The sequence below is a fragment of the Stegostoma tigrinum genome, chromosome 31 (genome assembly GCF_030684315.1).
Source record: "Stegostoma tigrinum isolate sSteTig4 chromosome 31, sSteTig4.hap1, whole genome shotgun sequence".
NCBI lineage: Eukaryota > Metazoa > Chordata > Chondrichthyes > Orectolobiformes > Stegostomatidae > Stegostoma > Stegostoma tigrinum.
Genome location: NC_081384.1, coordinates 36116543 through 36133972, shown reverse-complemented (window position 1 = coordinate 36133972; position 17430 = coordinate 36116543). Strand labels below are relative to the sequence as shown.

The 17430-nt window shown below is 41.7% G+C and overlaps 1 protein-coding gene across 14 annotated transcripts in view; it reads right to left on the bottom strand.

The window, feature by feature from the left end:
* The window catches only part of tanc2a (tetratricopeptide repeat, ankyrin repeat and coiled-coil containing 2a), a 778741-nt gene that overhangs the window by 701545 nt on the left and 59766 nt on the right, over nucleotides 1-17430 (bottom strand). For 6 of the 14 annotated variants that reach the window (XM_059638827.1, XM_059638830.1, XM_059638828.1 and 3 more), the window contains exon 2: nucleotides 8122-8196. The exons of the other annotated variants lie outside the window; for them this stretch is intronic. In XM_059638827.1, coding sequence (XP_059494810.1) covers nucleotides 8122-8154 — 33 coding nt within the window. In that variant the 5' untranslated portion in view covers nucleotides 8155-8196. The remainder of the gene's footprint in view (nucleotides 1-8121; nucleotides 8197-17430) is intronic. 14 annotated transcript variants of the gene reach the window in all.

Here is a 17430-nt window from a genome sequence, read left to right as displayed (position 1 = left end):
TACATCCCCATCCCAACTAAAACATCTAAATTCTGGGATGTTCAGCTGCCACTCCTGTCCCTCTTTCAGACAAGTCTCTAACCATAATATTATGGTTGCAAGTATTAACCAAAGCTCTTAAGTTCATCTACCTTACCTATTATACTTCTCGTATTGAAACATGCATTTCATAAGACCTCCCCTGCTCTTTTCAGTGTTTCCCTGCGCGTTCTTGCTCATGTTTGCCTTGGTTTCTATCTCTCCCTCAATCTCCGCATCTAATGTCATACTCCTCTGGTTCCCAACTCCCTACCACATTAACGTGAACCCTCCCCAACCACTCCCAAGTCACCCGCCCAGCCCCGGACATCAGGTGCAATCCGTCCAGTTTGTACAGATTCCACCTCCACCAGAACTGGTCTCCATGCTCCACAAATCTGAAACCTTCCACCTCATCATCTTTTCAGTCCCACATTCATCCTTTTAATTTAAATTCATTCACAGGATGAGGGAGTTGCTGGCTAGGCAGTATTTATTGCCCAGAGGGCAGTCAAGACTCAACCACATTGCTGTGGGTCTGGAGTCACATGTAGGCCAAACTAGGTAAGGATGACAGTTTCCTTCCCTAAAGGACATTAGTGAACCAGATGGGTTTTTCCAACAATCAATGGTTTCAGACTCATCATCAGACTCTTAATTCCAGATATTTTTGAATTCAAATTCCATCATCTGCCGTGGTGTCATTCGAACCCCGGTCCCCAGAATGTTATCGGGGTCTCTGGATTCACAGTCCAGCGATAATACCATCGTCTCCCCTCCAAACCACTGAAAAATATGACTGGAAGTAATGCCAAGGACCCCAGCAAACCAAGGTATATAAATATATCCTGCTGCTTCCACTGGCAAGCTCACTGCACTGGTAATTATCGTAAGATAAACTTTGTTTTGAGGTCCTACACCTCAACTTTCTTCCTCATTCTCGCTATTCTGTTTTTAGGTTTTAATAAAGGGATGAGGTCTAATGCCATTAGAACCAAATCATACCATGACCACTCGCTGTTCGCACTCTCTCCAGAATGACCCGCAACTGCTCAGGATGTCAGCGACACACCATCCTCTGCTCTTGTTTGGGGCCATGGGAAAACCTCTGTTCCCCTTAAGATTCAATCCTCCATAACCACAGCATTTCTATGCCTATTTCTCTGTCCCTCTGCAGCAGAGCCAAGCATGGTGCCATGAATTTGGCTGCTGCTGTTATCCTCCCTGCAAGAGGTCATTCCCCTCAATAGTATCCAAAATGGTCTGTTTTGCAGGGGAATAACCACAGGAGATTCCTGTACTACCTGCTCTAGCTCGTGGTCATCCAGTCCCTTCCTGCCTGTGGAATCTGAGTCTGCAGTGTGACCACCTCTCTATGCATGATATCCCTGATATTGTCTGCCTCATGGATGCCTCAGTGTCCCCAGATGTCACTCCAACTCCAAAAACCTGGGCTTCCAGGAGCTGCAGCCGATTTAAAACTCTTGCACGCATACAGGTCCCAGGCACTGAAAATGTGCCTGACTTTTCACATCAAACAAGAGGAGCAGGGTACAGTTTGAAGCTCTGCTTCCATGTCTTACCTCTAACTTAATTAACCTTTACAGTGTCAAATACTTAATACTAAATTGAAGCTGCTGGTACTCTCTTCCCTCGAAGAAATTCTCAAGAACTTATCTGCTAATCACCAACACTTCCTAGAAGCTGTTCAGGCTCACTTAGATGCTGGAACTCTCATTGTGAGAGGAAGGTTGGCAATGTCTCCTCTCCTCCGAGCCTTACCGCTCCTCCTTTTGCTGGCAAGAGGAAGGAAGAAGGATGGAAACACAATAGCAACATTTAAAATTTGAGAAGATTTGTAGCTTGGTTATGGATGAGGTTGTAGACTTACTCTCAGAGCCGGTGTGTTTGATTGTAGACTTTTTGCCACCCCGCGAGGTATCAGTGTGCCTCCAGTGAAGCATTAGCGTTCTACCTCCTTGCTATTTATATGCATCCGTTTGCTGGGGCAGTTGGCATTACTGAAAGTTCTATTTTTCAGTGATTTGTATATCTGGTCCAGTTCAATGTGTTTGTTGGAGTTCTAGTTGGAATGCCAGGCAGAGTTGCCTGGCATATCTGTTTGGCTTGTGGTATTACATGTTGCCCCAGTCGAATTCATGTCCTCCTTTATCTGCGTGTATTTGAGACCAGTGAGAATTGGTCATGTCACTTGGTGGTTAGTTGGTGGTCGTGTATCCTTATTGTCTGTTCTTTTCCAGTTTGGCCTATGCAATGTTTTTCCACAGTCCTTGCATGATATTTTGTATACTACATTAGTTCTATTGTTTGTGGGTATGGGATAATTTACGTTCGTCAGTAGCTGTCACAGGGTGGTTGTTGCTTTGTGGGCTACCCTGTTACCTAGGGGCCAGAGTAGAACTTGTAGACATCTCTGATGTACGGTAGGGTGACGAGTATGTCTGGCCATGTTGCGGGCTGTCACGGAGATAATAGCTGATTGTGCTTTTTGGGTTCCATTCCCTCTAACAAGTCTGTGTAAGTGCTCCTGTTCTGCTTGAGCAATTCCGGATTACTGCAGTGTGTTGTGTTCGAAGATGACCGTTCCTTAGCACCAGGTTCTTCCACAATGCACTTCACACCCATGCTGACTGCAAAGTCCACTCCCAGAAAGCAAGCAAGCAATGTCTCAGGTCTGGTTGGATAAACCAACCTGTGGCTGTATTGGACAATCCAGCAAATTTAAATCTTCAGCTTATTACTGATTCTGACATGGCTGATCTGAAGACACTACCAATTTACGTTTCCTTAAAAAAGAAATCATGGAATATCAGTATCGCTGGCAAGGGCATTTATTGTCTAGCTTCAATGCCCTTAACAAGCTGGTGGTAAGCTGCCTTCTTGAACTAATTTAAACATTAGCACATATGTACACCCAAAGTACTGCTAATGGGGGCAATCCAGGACAGTGACCCAGTGATTGAGGGGAATGGTATACACCTGGGAGGAGAATTTGTACTTAATAGTGTTCATATGAGCAGGGTGCCCCTGATCCTTCTTGGCAGTATTGTTTGGGAAGTGCTGTTGAGGGATCCTCTGAGTTGCTGCTATGCATAACAAGAGTATACATGATAAGGTCTACTGGTCTACTTTCTACGGAGTGAAAGTTTCATGTGAGGAACGAAGAATCAAACATGATGCTTTGTACCGGATAGTATTGTGTTTGAATGCTGTTGGAGCTATACTCAGCCAGGCTACAGACAGCATTCCCACTACCTGCCTGACTTGCACAATGTCGATGATGGACTTTGGTGCACTGAAGAGCAAGTCAAAGGATAGGAATATTATTGCAAGTTTACTCATTTGCTGACTTCTCAAAGCAATCCACTAAAAGACAAAAACAGAAGCTGGTGGAAAAAGCTCAGCAGGTCTGGGGGCATCTGTAAAGAAAATTGGAGTTAATGTTTCAGGTCTAGTGGCCCTTCCTTAGAACCATTCGACCCAAAACGTTAACCGATTTTTCTTCTCAGATGCTGCCAGACCTGCTGAGCTTTTCCAGCAGTTTGTTTTTGTCCCTGATTTACAGCATTGACAGTTCTTTCAGTTTTTAAAAAAATAAGGCACAAGTCAGGAGTGGGATGGAATACTCGCCACTTACAAGGATAATTTCACTCAGTGAAACTTGACAGCATCCATGACAAAGCAGCTCACTTAAGTGACACTCATCCACAAACATCCACTCCTTCCAACACTGGTGATCACTAACAGCAGTGTACTGTATACATCTACAAGATGCACTGCAGAAATTCACCAATGTCCCTTTCACAGCACCTTCCAAACCCACGGCTACTTTCACCTAGAAGGACAACGGCAGCAGATATATGGAAACACCACCACTTGCAAGTTCCCCTCCAAAGACACTCAATGCTGGCTTGGAAATATATTTGTTTCTTCATGGTCGCCAGATCAGATCCTGGAATTCCATCCTAAAAGCATTGTAGGCATAGCTATAGAATATAGACTGTAACGGTTCAAGGAGGCAGCTCATCACTGTCTTCTCAAGGGACAGCAGGGATGGACAGTAAATGCTGGGCAGCCAGTGACACCCATACCTCACTAGGGACTATAAAACTAAAACAAAAAAAAATCAAAGTTACTTATTACAGAGTTCTCAGCCTAATTATAGTTCTTGCATTCCTCTATTTACACGATTGTGTTTATGGTTCTGGCCAAAAATTAGGTAGATGCCAAATACAAAAGATTCTGTGGTGTATTTTTGTAAGTCAAACAGTGGAAGTGGCAGGTTACTGTGATCCCACAAGCAACAGGTCTGATCAAAGTTCTACAGTCAGGTAGTATTCCAGTTGCAAATGGTAGAGGACAGATTAATAATTAATAGGAGGTGGCAGCTGACAGCACATCACCAGCTTGAATAATAGTAAAACCTAGCATGTAAATGTAAAAGGGAAGGCCAAAACATTTGCAATTCATATTAGGCAGACATGCTCAGTGGATAATTGATCTCAACTTCTCCTACCATCATGTTAGCTTCGTTTCACTAATTCCATTCACTTATTACGAATCCATGGAAGTGTAAAAGGCACCAGTTATAGTAAAAGGTATGGTGTTGACCACATTCTTTCTAGCTGTGCTGTTGAAGAATCATGGTCCAGAATTGGCCATACCTCTAACCAAACTGTTCTATTACAGTGACAACAGCTGGCCAACAAAAACGTGCCCAGCTTACAACCAATGCACAAACAAGCAGGAGAAATGCAGTCTGGATGCCCATCAATTCACCTGGTCATCCATGCTCAACTTGAGTTCTACCAAGATATCGGGCCCAAAAATGGACAAAAGAACTGAGCTCTACACGTGAAATTAGAGACACTCCCAGGGACATCTTTTGACTCAAGGCTACTCCAAGTCGTCAACTGGAATTAGTGGGAGCAGGCAAATTGAAGAAGTGACCCTCCACTGGCTGAAACTATACCTCAGGACCAATCGCCCCACATGTAACAAGGTTTTGAATACATTCCAGTTTGGACTCTTAAACGCCAGGCAATGACAATGACAATCTCCAGTGAGAAGACTAACCATTTTGCCTTGTTATTCAACAGCACTAACATAGCTTAATCTCTAACAATCAACAGGGTGACCAGGTAGCACCTCAGTTTAAAGTATGTCTTGTGCTGCTTCAGCATACTCTTCTCCACTGTTACCGAATCATCATAGCCACCGTTAGACAGCCATTGCTCCAACTCAGAATTCTGGCCCGCAGTGGGGCAAGTTAGTTCAGAACTAACACTTACTAGAATGATTCTGGGAAATATATAGGGCAAGAATTGAAAATTATCAGAAGGATAAACACTGCTAAAATATCCTCAAATCCTCCCTGATAAAAATGCAATACCCTCTCCAACTCAAGGAAATCTTGGCCCAAAGAAAGAGCATCCACAATACCCAATTCAACTTTTTCTTATAAGCAGTCCCAACATTTTAGCAAATAACTAGCTGGTTTATTAGGCTTTACCTTTTCAAATAATCTGAACTAATAAAACTTTCCCTAATAATATGCTTGAATCTACGAATAAGAGATGGAGCAGTGGTCTCTTTCTGGAAATAGAGTTTTAAGCAGTGTCAATATCTTTAATGCTATATACTTTGCTGCTCTTATCCTTAATCAAGTTTTTTTTTCCTTTTATTAATAGGATACTAAAATTCAAAGAATTACCATGTGCAAATACAATGAGGGAAGATGCCTGCTTTTGGTAAAATGGATTTTCATAAATTAATACAATATCTTGTGTCTTCACATATATGCCTTTCCAATTTACATACCTCCGAAGTGCACATGACTTCAGCCAGATATTTTTGCATCCACATAGGGAAATAGACATACCGTCTCTACAAGCAAACACGTAAATGATACTCTCTGCTCACTGTGGATCAACTGTGCAGCACTGCATCACCTGAGTCTTACCTATGCTTTTTCAGCAAAAGACAGACTTGTTTCAACAAGCTTCTTCTGGGGATAGGAAGCTGGATAACAATGGATGTTGTGGTACTGGAGACACACCTAACAAATTTGCTAAAATATTAAATAGCTGAGCACACAAAGTGGTCATATTATTAAGAATAACTGATTAAAAATAAATAATGTTACACAAAATTGGCAATTAATTAAATAAAGGACTCACTGTTTTGCTCTCAACTATGCAAATCTTATAACATAAGAAAAATAAAACCTGCAGGAATTTTAGAAAGTTACAAGGCAGATTCAATCTTAAGTAATCAAAATCCACTCATGAGCCAACTTTTGTAAAGGTTCTTTTAACACCTATACCAATTGTAACAATCATGTAATGTTGTGCATAAAATACAGGATTCGTTTTCTTCTGCTATTGACTCAAAACTAGAAGCAGAGAGTTTTAAAAATACAGTGGGATTTGCTGGGGATTGATGGAATATGCAGCAGGGTTATCATGCATACCATCAGCTGAACTGCACAATCTAATTTCACTTTCAAATGATGCTGCAAAAGCAGAGCAGATCCTTTTCATGGGCGGCCCCTGGGACATAATATGGCGCTTGGAAAATTATTCAAAACATTTTATTCATCTCCTTTTCACCTCTTTCAAATGTTTCAACACATTCTGCATTTATTGGCACATAAGGACGACCTCAAAACCAGGGACCGTAAATATAAGACAGTTACTAATATTATTTACGAAAGAATTTAGAAGTAATTCATTAACCTCAAAGAGGTACCAAGAATGCATAACATGTTACCACACAGCGCAACTAAGACAAATAGTATAGATGCATCTGAATAAAACCTGTAAAAGTACATGAGGGTAAGTAAATTGACAGATATGGTAATACAGTAAGAATTGATGGAGGTTCAACTAGATCATAAGCATTAGAATAATTTCTGAGCTGTAAATACTTCAATCAGATCACAAATTTACAAATTGCAGAAAATTCATTTACCACAATTTGTTGCAGCAATGCAGATTAGTCTCACCATCCCTCCAAAGATATGCATGTTCTTCTGTCTCAATTTTTTTCCCCCAAATTTCTCTTTAAAAGGCACGACCATCTGTTTTAAGCATAACTTGTGGAAAAACCATCTCATTTTTAACAACAAGACATTTCTCTGAACCTTTCTCACCTTACCCTGATTGGTAATTTTAACTAGACCTCTTATCACTGAGTCACAAATATTAAGGGAAGTTTAGAAGAGGGAATGATGCCAAGGGAAGGGGCAATCAACCAACCTAGAAACTGAATTCACTGACAATGAGCAGTCAGCATGATGACAGATAATCTAATTCAACTTGAGACAATGGTTAAAAGGAGAGATGCAACCATTAGAGAAATGAATGTAAATGCAACTGGCCAGTCAGTCACCAAGTGGTATTATTTTTATTTGAAAATAACAAAGACTAGCTCAATGACCATCAGGATAGATGGCAAAGTTTGGAACGTTAATTAAAAATGCTGAGAATATTCACAAAGTGCGATATTAGCGGTGGTGTGGTGGATCAGTGGTTAACACTGCTGCCTCAACACCAGGGTCCTGGTCTGATTCCACTCAAGTGATTGTGCAACCTTCAGACATTCTCCCTGCATCTGCACGGGTTTCATCCAGGCACCCCGGTTTACTCCCAATATGCAGGTTAGACGGTTTGGCCCTGTTAACTTGTCCAGGGGACTCCAGGGATGTGCAGACTAGGTGGACTAGCCAAGGGAGATGCAAGATTACAGGGATAGGTCTGGGTGGAATGCTTTCGGAGGGTCAGTGTGGACTTGATGGGCTGAATGGCCAGCTTTCACATTGTAAGGATTCTATGATAAGATGACAGAAGGATTATGAAATGAGGAAAAGTACTTTATGGAGAGTTTAGCCGAACTCAAAACTAAGAATGGACGTACTTCGAACAACATTTGAGGGAATAATGAGATGGGAGATGCGCTCATGAACATAATCAGTTTGGCACTTGGGAATCAGTTAGAAACTTGGCCAAGGCAGCCGTGAAATATCACTATTAAAGAAAGTGACATAAAGAGGACAAGTTCAATTTTGTTTGGAGACATTACCTGCAAATGTTCCCAACCAATTTCTTCCTTCATCCTCCTGGCGTGGCATCCACATTAAGATAGGGCTTTCACAATCTGGTAACAGATAAAGTTTGGTGAACAAATGATGGCTTCTCATTTTGGTATTAGTTTATTTTGCTTTGAGTGTTCTGGTAGTGTTTCTGATTTGTATGCAGATGGGAAGTATGGAGCAAAACTCAGTCTTTGACTTATTGAAAATTTGCAAGAAATTTAGAGGAAATTAATTGTCCTACAACAAATTACAGTTCAGACAAAGAATGCCAATAAGGTAGCAATATCTATAAACAGGCTATAAAAATGTAAATGTAATGAAAATGCAAAGAAACAATGGTTTGTAAGAGCTTGACCGACAAGTGAATCATGCAAAATGATGACTTGCTAATTTCAAAGCTGGAAAGTGACAATCAATTCCTCAGGATCAGCACCATTTTTGCATGTATTTGCTGTCTCCTTTACCAAAATCTTCAACTGAAATCAGTTTCCTGTAATTTTGAAGTAATGTTTCAATTAGCTTTTTCAGACATGTTGCAAGTAGCATCAGCCCAAGACACGGGAACAGGTCACCTTGATATGATCAATTATGATTCATCACTCAGTCATTAGCAGGGAAAGCCAATAAAATACAAAGCCATTGTACAATTTGCTGGTGCATTTAAATTTCACACAGATGAGACAAAATATCTAAACCAGTTTGAAATACTAAATGCTGTTTAGAATTCTAACGCATATCACGTAGCTCAATAATCACAGGAACAACAAACAAGATATTTCTTTTTCTGCGAGAAAAAGATAGGGCTCTCACCTGAGAAGTACAGAATTTGTCAACTATTGCTAATTGCTCTCAAAAGGTGGTGAGAAGTCATTTTGTTGAATGATTGCACATCATGTTAGGTACGCCCACAGTATTGTCTGGAGGGGAGTTTCAGAATTTTGAGGCAGCAGTGAAGGCAGAGATGCAGTTGTAACACAGGATAGCGTGGAGCTTCAAGGGGAATTTGTTGGCAATCCTGTTTCCATGTATTTGCTACTTTTTCCTATGGGTGACAGAAGTTGTGGGTCCTGGGAGGTGATGAAATTTCTTGAAAATGGCAGTTGCACTTGCAGCATGAACATTGTCCATCATTTACAAACCAAGCTCAAATGTTGATCATCAGGTCTTGCATTTTGCAGATAAGCTGCTTCATTACCTGAGTAATTACAAGTGGATGCGAACACCACACAACTATGAGCAAACATGCGAACTTCTGAACTGATCATAAAGCCACAATAATCTTCCTTGTACTCAGTATGACTAATTGGTGGAGTTTTCCCAGATTCCCACTGACTTCAAATTTTATTATGACACCTTGACGCCATTCTGTCGATGCTACTTTGGTTATAAGAACAGTTACTCTCTCTCTCCCCATCCTTAAAATTCAACTCTTCCTCATTTGGGTCAAGGTTGCAATGAAGCCTGCAGCAAAGTGGCACTGCAAGACCCAAAATGACCACTCATGATTAAGTGCCAAATGTGGCAAGACTATAATGACTATTCAAACTGAAAATCACAGACTATGATGGCTATGAAGGATTATTTAAATCTATGCTAAGCTCACAAAACCTGATACAAGTTTGTTATTTTAAAACTGGCCTCAGTCAGAGGAGTCAATTATATGATGCTTCTGCCTTCCCCAAAAGTTTCTCAGTTGCTCATGTGAAAAAAAATTCACATGGCAGCTTCGGTGTTCCTTGTCTTCAGAACCTACATTCTCATGCAAGGAAGCTCCTAAGTCCAGACCAGATCAGAAGCCAGAGCCACTGGCTGAAATTGCAGGTTCTGACAATACACAAGTGCTGGGTTGAGTCTGTTATAGTCAATGTCCTTGCAGCAATCTCATCACCATGGTATAGTGCCACTATCGCATTCTAACTCACTCCTAGGAGTCAGACGAGGGCAACAGGGAACAGCAGAGTCGGGGGTTGAGAGATTTGACAATAAGGGGAGTCTGGAAGTGGCAGCAACCACAACTTGGACAGTGGGCAAAAAAGGTAAGAGAGAGATTGGGAGAGACTACAGATTAGAGAATCAGCAGTAACACGATACATTATGAAGGAGAGGTCACATGTTGGAGAGTTAGCAGCAAGAGGGTCAATCGGGACCAAGAAAGCCATAAATCAAGGGTTAGAGAGAGGGTGAGAATGTAACATCCATAACTATGGGAGTATGGGAATGTGGCACTGCAGGTTTGGAAATCAGAATCTTATTGTACATCCTTACTTTAAATTCATCAATCTGAATTTCCCCTAATTTTATTCCTCTATCAAGGCACCATATTACCTAAACACAGTTTTAATATTGGTTTTAATGGGAAACTAATTTTCTTCAAGTTATACCATTTTGAGGAATGCAAGCTATTTTAAATAAGGACTTGCTCAATTCTAAATCTGTAATGATTAAGTTTTAACCCATGAAATTGTTTCAATCATAGCCACAATTGCCTTGGAACTAAGGTAGAAAAAGGACAAGTAAAGGATAGAACTTTGACCACTTGTGTTGAATTTTAACACATGGTTGTCTTTCAAGCACTGACTTTAATTGTTTAATGTCATTGCAATAACCATTCTAATTCTAACATTTTGGTGGCTTTATCAATGCTAATTTCCTTAAACCTGACATAAAAGCAAATACACAAATTCTGCACTGTTTTTCATCAATTTCACTTCCAAATTTCCACTGCACTCTCACTTTCACCTGGTCTTGCTCAGAATCTTCCCTTCTTCAACATCTGTTTCCATTTCTGGGGATAGACTGGCCGCTAATATCTACTACAAACCCACCAACCCCCACAGCGACCTGGACTATACATCTCCACACCCTACTACCTGTCAAGACTCCATTCTGTGGTGTAGTTCGTCTGGTCCTGGTAGTTTATCGACTTTTCAGTTTTTCCTAGCACCTTCTCCTGGGTAATGGCCACTATACTCACCTGTCCCCCAACTCTTGTGAATTTTTGGGGTATTAAGTACTTATTCTGTTCTTCAGCCATTTCTTTGTTCGTTACTACTTCTCCAATCTAAAATTTTCCAGCAGCCCAATCTCCACTTTTAACTCTTTCGTCCTTTATATCTACAGAAACTTGAAATTTGTCTTATTACCGGCTAGCTTAACCTATTTAATCTTCTCCCTCTTTATTTCTTTTTTCCATTGTCCTCTTTTCAGCTTTGTAGATTTATAAATCCTCAGGCTCCCCCCTGCCCTTCACCACATCACATGCTTTCTCTTTTGTTATCTGACTTCCCTAGTTAGTAATAGTTGCTTCATCCTCCCTTCAGTTTGCTTTTTCCCCCAGGGATGAATTTTTCCTGTCTCCTGAATTACTCCCAAAAACTCCTGCCATTGATTAGATTAGATTCCCTACAGTGTGGAAACAGGCTCTTCAGCCCAACAAGTCCACACCAACCCTTGGAGCATCCCACCCAGAACCATCCCCCTATAACCCACACGCCCCTGAACACTACGGGCAACTTAGCATGGTCAATCCACCTAGCCTGCACATCTTTGGATTGTGGGAGGAAACCGGAGCACTCCGAGGAAACCCACGCAGACACGGGGAGAATGTGCAAACTCCACACAGACAGTCGCCCGAGGTTGGAACCGAACCTGGTTCCCTGGCGCTGTGAGACTGCAGTGCTAACCACTGAGCCACTGTGCCGCCCCCGAGCTGTTGCAGGGTCTTTCCTGCTCGGCTCCTCTCCCAGTCAGTTCTGGTCAGCTCCTCCCTCATGTCTCTGTGGTTCCATTTATTCAAATAAAATACCAATATACCTGACTCCACCTTCTCCTCTCAAATTGCAAAGTAAATTTTATCGTATTATGGTCACTGCCTCCAAACAGTTCCTTCACCTTAAGCTCCCTCATCAAGTCTGCCTCATCGCACAACACTAAATCCAGAATTGCCTGTTCCCGAGTGGATTCCATCACAAGCTGTTCCAAAAAGTCATCAGATTCATCTGAGACATTCCACGAATCTCTTTTCTTGCAGTCCACCATTATGATTTTCCCAGTCCACCAGCATATTGAAATCCCCCCAGATCACTGTAACCTTGCTCTTCTTACACACCTTTTTCATCTCCTGGATTATCTTGCACCCCAAATCCTGACTACTATTTGGAGGCCTGTACATAACTCCTATTATGGTTCTTTTTTAACCTTTGTGTTTCCTCAACTCTACCCACACAGATTCTAGATCTAATACTACTTTGTTTCTTGCTATCGATTTAATTTCATTTCTTACTAATAAGGCAACCCCACCCTCTCTACCCAGCTGCCTTTGATAGGATGTATAGCCTTGGGTCTTTAGCTCCCACTCCTGGTCCCCCTGCAGCCACGTCTTCATGATACCCACATCACACCTGACAATTTCAAACGGCACCACAAGCTCATTTGCCTTATTTCATATACTGTGTGCATTCAGATATAACACTTTCAGTCCTGTATTGACCATCCTTCGTCGCATTGCCATTTGTTTATCCAGTGCTTGAAGTTTGATTCCAAACCCCTTCCATACGCTGCCCTATTGTGAATGCTTGAAACTTTAAATCACCCGACTTCTCCTTTCTTTCCACAGTTTTTATATTTTTCATGTAGTTGAATCCCCACAGACGACATTAACCTGCTGCTGTGTTTCTCAATGGGCATGAAATTATAACCTTTGAGGGCCTGTCCTTCAATTTAGTTCCTAGCTACTGATAATCCCTAAACGGGTACTCATTCCTAGTCTTGTCTATGCTGTCTGTCCCAATATGAACCACAACAACTGGATCCTCCCGTTCCCTCTCCAATATCCTTTCAAGCCAGTCAGGGATGTCCTGCACCCTGGGCACCTGGAAGGTAGCATACCATGCAGGAGTATCTATTCCCCCAACTATAAAATTCCCTACAATTTGTTTTTTGCTCCCACCTCCCCTTGGCTGGCCTCCCATGCCACTGTGCCATGGTCAGCTGACTGATCCTCCCTACAGGCTTGTCCCTCATCCTCACAGGGAGGAAGTACCTGCTGAACGAGGTCAAGAGCAGAGGCTCTCTTTTCCTGACTCACTTTCAGTCACACCCTGCTGTTGCTGGCTGAGGTGTTAATGCGTTAACATCCCATGAATTCTTATGCTCCTTATCTCCTCATACAGGGGTATGCGAACACTGTCTCAACTTCCTGCCTGAATAGGATTGGGTGTGAAACATATGTAGGGGTATGAAACATCTGTAAACACAAAAGCATTAAGCTCTGTAATCTTTATGGCTCGACCCACACTGCTGTCTACCCCTGTTTCTGCTGAAATGGCCAGGTCAGTGACTTTAGATCAAGCCAGGCAGTTGTCACCACTTGAAATTGCATCCTGTCGTTTTCATACACTTCATGACGATCGAAGCTGTATCCTGTTCTCATTATAGCGACGTGACCACATACTAGTGATGTTAAGATGTACTAATTGTTTTATGTATCCACCAATTCCAATAGTATAAAAGCGAGGGAGGGCTGTCCCCTGTTCAGAGAGAATCGCTCACGATACTCAGCACTGTACTGGGTTGCATACAGCGATCCTCCGCAACTTGTACTTGCTTAATAATATAGGATTCAGTTTTTGTAACAAGGTCAGTATCTTGCTCTTGTATCAAGTCCACGAGGGTCTCTGAAAAATGAACCTAATGTGGACACTGACCAAATTTGTGGCATTTAATCTACAGGTGTGAATGTCTCCTCCTGAAAGAGCATCCAGGTACTTCTCCCCCTCCCGGGTATGTTGCAGCATCTAAAGCTTGGACTCCAGTTATCAACCACTTGCTTTAGATGTGGTCACTGAAGCTTGCAATGGGATCAGCCAGCTCCCACATCATACAGCTACAGCACATCACCTGCCCAGCCATCTCTACTTAGATAGTTTATTAGTCAATCCCTGGTTAGTTAATTTATTAGTTGGAGCATTTTTTTTCAAATCTCAAGATAGATTTCCTACCAGCCAAATCAGACAAACAGATCTCCCATGATGTCACTTTTTTCAGTTTGGTTTGTTGCCTCTGATACTCCTCCCTCTGATTCCACTCCCTGGATACAAGGCCTTATGGCATTATATAACTAATGGCATTTTTTAAATGGATAGTCATGACCTAAGAACTTATGCATACAAGTTCCAGTTTAATCACAACAGGTGTTTGTCCAAAGTAACTGAGCAAATAGATCAAATATTGCCATAAATATTTAAAGTAAAATACCGAGGATGCCAGAGAGCTGAACTCAAAACATGAAATGCCCAAGAAACGCAGATCTGGCAACATCTGTGGAGACAGAAAAAGAGGTAATGTTTCAACTTGTCACTATTTTCCATGGAGCCTATGACTGTGACCACTAGAATCACCAGGCCCTTTAGCATTGACAGACTGGAGTCAAAATGTGAGTCAGTGCACGAACCACGTTCTCCATTTTCCTAACTGCAGTACTGCACCTCAACTCTAAAGTTCCTACAGGTGTGGAGATAATTATACAAGACGAGAAACTGTTCAACTGACATCATTTTCAAACCAAAACCAAAAAAGGACTCCAAATTCATTGAAGCTTGATGTACAGATGACATCTCCGCACCCTCATGCAGAAATGGAGAAGCAGTGAATAGCAGCTCTGAGAAAATGGGGATTTCACAAACACCTGGAAAAATAGTATCTCCTGTCAGTTTTATAGCAGTATACCTGCACTAAACAATTCAGGTCAACGTCAACATTTTCTAAATCCTGAGAGTTGCTCTCAACAAAGGCAGACACAGATAATGAAATTCATCACTACCTCTAACGTGCCAGCACAGCTTTCAGCAGACTGAGGAAAAGAATTTGAGGACCAGGAATAAAGAACTCATTGTTAGTGTCATGGCTTACTCAACAGCACAGGCTATGCACTTGCATGCTTCCCAGGCTTCAACAATCCAACAGCAAGCCAGTCCAGTATCCCAAAGCACTACGGGAGGGCCATCAGCAATCCCTTCCTTGAAATTCACAAAGGTTGTCCAACAGCAGCATTTTCTCCAAAACCAACATCCCAAAAAGGCTCTGATCAGTCAAAACCAGCTCCATGGGGCAAGAGGTATTGTTCATTTGCCTTACAACAGGCTCCCAAAACAACTACTCTACTTGGAACTCCTCACATAGCTTCCAGGTGCAGCGGCATTTTATTTGTACTACTTTCAATCTCGACTACAATATTTGCTGTTCTCAATGCAGTTTCTTTTACATTAATGAGTCAAATCGTCAACTGGTGACAGCTTTGCGAACACCTCTGCTCTGTTTCTAAGTATGACACCAACCTTCCAGTTGCTTACCACTTTGCTCCGCTGCTAACATTTCCATCTTCAGCTTGCTAGTATTCAAAAAAAGGCTCAAGACAAGCTGGAGGCACTTTACAGACTTTGGGACTCAATATGGAGTTCAACAATTTCACAGCAAGACCTGCCTCCATCTATAAGTAGTAACTGGCTAGGTATATAACTACAGTTTTTAGAGGATATATACTCAAACTCCTATGTTTTTAGAACTACAGAAGTGTTACACCATGGAAAGAGGCTATCCAGCTGAATAAACTAGCTGTCTGTTCTAATCCAACCTTCAGAATCTGGCCACTGCCTTGCAGCCCATTGTACTTCAGGTACAAATCCAGGTTCCTTTTAAATGAGCTGAGGGTATCCACCTTAACCAAATTGGGCAGCAAACTACAGACATCCAATACATGCTGAGTAAACATGCTTTCCTTCATTTCTTTCATAATCCTTCAACTAATCACTTATATCTGCGCTCCCTGGTAATTGAACGCTCTGCTAGGAGTCAAAAGGTCTTCTGTCGACTTGATTCGAGGTGCTCATTATTGTTTACGTTGTAAACAAGTCATCAGCTTCCTTTGTTCTAAGGAAAAGGAACCTCACCTGTCCAAGCTTTCTTCACAGCTGTAATTGTTGCGTTCTCAACACTCTTGAAAGTTACTCGTGCTCTCTCCCTAGAGCAAGGACTTTCCTGCAGTATGGTGACCGGAATTAATAGTTTAATAGCCTGCTTTTGCATTTAATACCTTGCCCAATTTAAAAACACAGATGGCAGGCTTTCATTACTATCTACCTGTCCAACCACCTTCAGGAATCCAAGACATACACTTCATCCACTCTTACTACACTCCTACTTATTGCACATTTCCTTGTATTGTTTAAACTCCCTGCATGTACAACCATGCACTTCTCCAGATTGATTCTATTTGCCACTTTACCACCTACTTAACCAAACCACTGATACGTAGTCATAGTTCATCCACTTAACTGCCCAGCTAATTTTGGTCTTGTCCACAAATCGCACCTCCATATTGAAGCGAGAATCATTCACATACCACAATGGAACACATGAACCAGGACTAGAAATTAAAATTATTTGAAAGATTCTCTTCCAAGATGTTGCATCTAGCAAGATTGTCACAACAGATTTGAGTATTCATACTTCACCGGGGAAAAGCATCAAAACTCTACTTTTAACTGTGCTTCCTTCTCAGGCTACAATCAAAAATCTAGAATTTACTCTACTTCAGGTTTAAGTCTGACTTAATGTCTCGACTTCCAAGGAGCTACAACCTACAAGATACAAAGCTGAGTGTCCTGGTTGATTTCAACGTCAGTAAGCCTTGCCTGCTAAATAGGCCGTCTGAACACAGAAACTCAAAACAAAGAACTCTCGCTCAACTCCACCCATCTCTTTAGGGTAAGATGATATAATAATCTGTAATTTAATTCCAAAAAACTTTAATTCTGAAAATCCACCTAACTATTACTGGAATAAATGCAAATGTCATATCTCCAGTGCTTTAGCTAAGTAAACTGACCTGCAAATTACAATCTTGTCTTTCTACCTGTTAGCATCTCAAGTCACAATCATCCCCCAAAGCCAGGCAATGACCATCTCCAATAAGAGAATGTCCCTTGACATGTATTGCTGATACTATCACTGAATATCCCACTAACAAACTGAGAATTAACATTGACCAGAAGCACAACTGCTCTTGTCATTTAAATACAGGGGGTACAACAGCAGTTTAGAGCTTAGGAACAATGCAGCTGTAACTCACCACCAGACTCCACAAAACCTGTCCACCGTACACAACACAAGTCAAGAGGGTGACAGAATTCTCCCCCTTACCTGGATGGGTGCAGCTCCACCACCACAAGAAGCTTGACACCATCCAGAACAAAGCAGGCCACTTGACTGCTTGTGAAAGTAGTGTCATTCACTCAGTC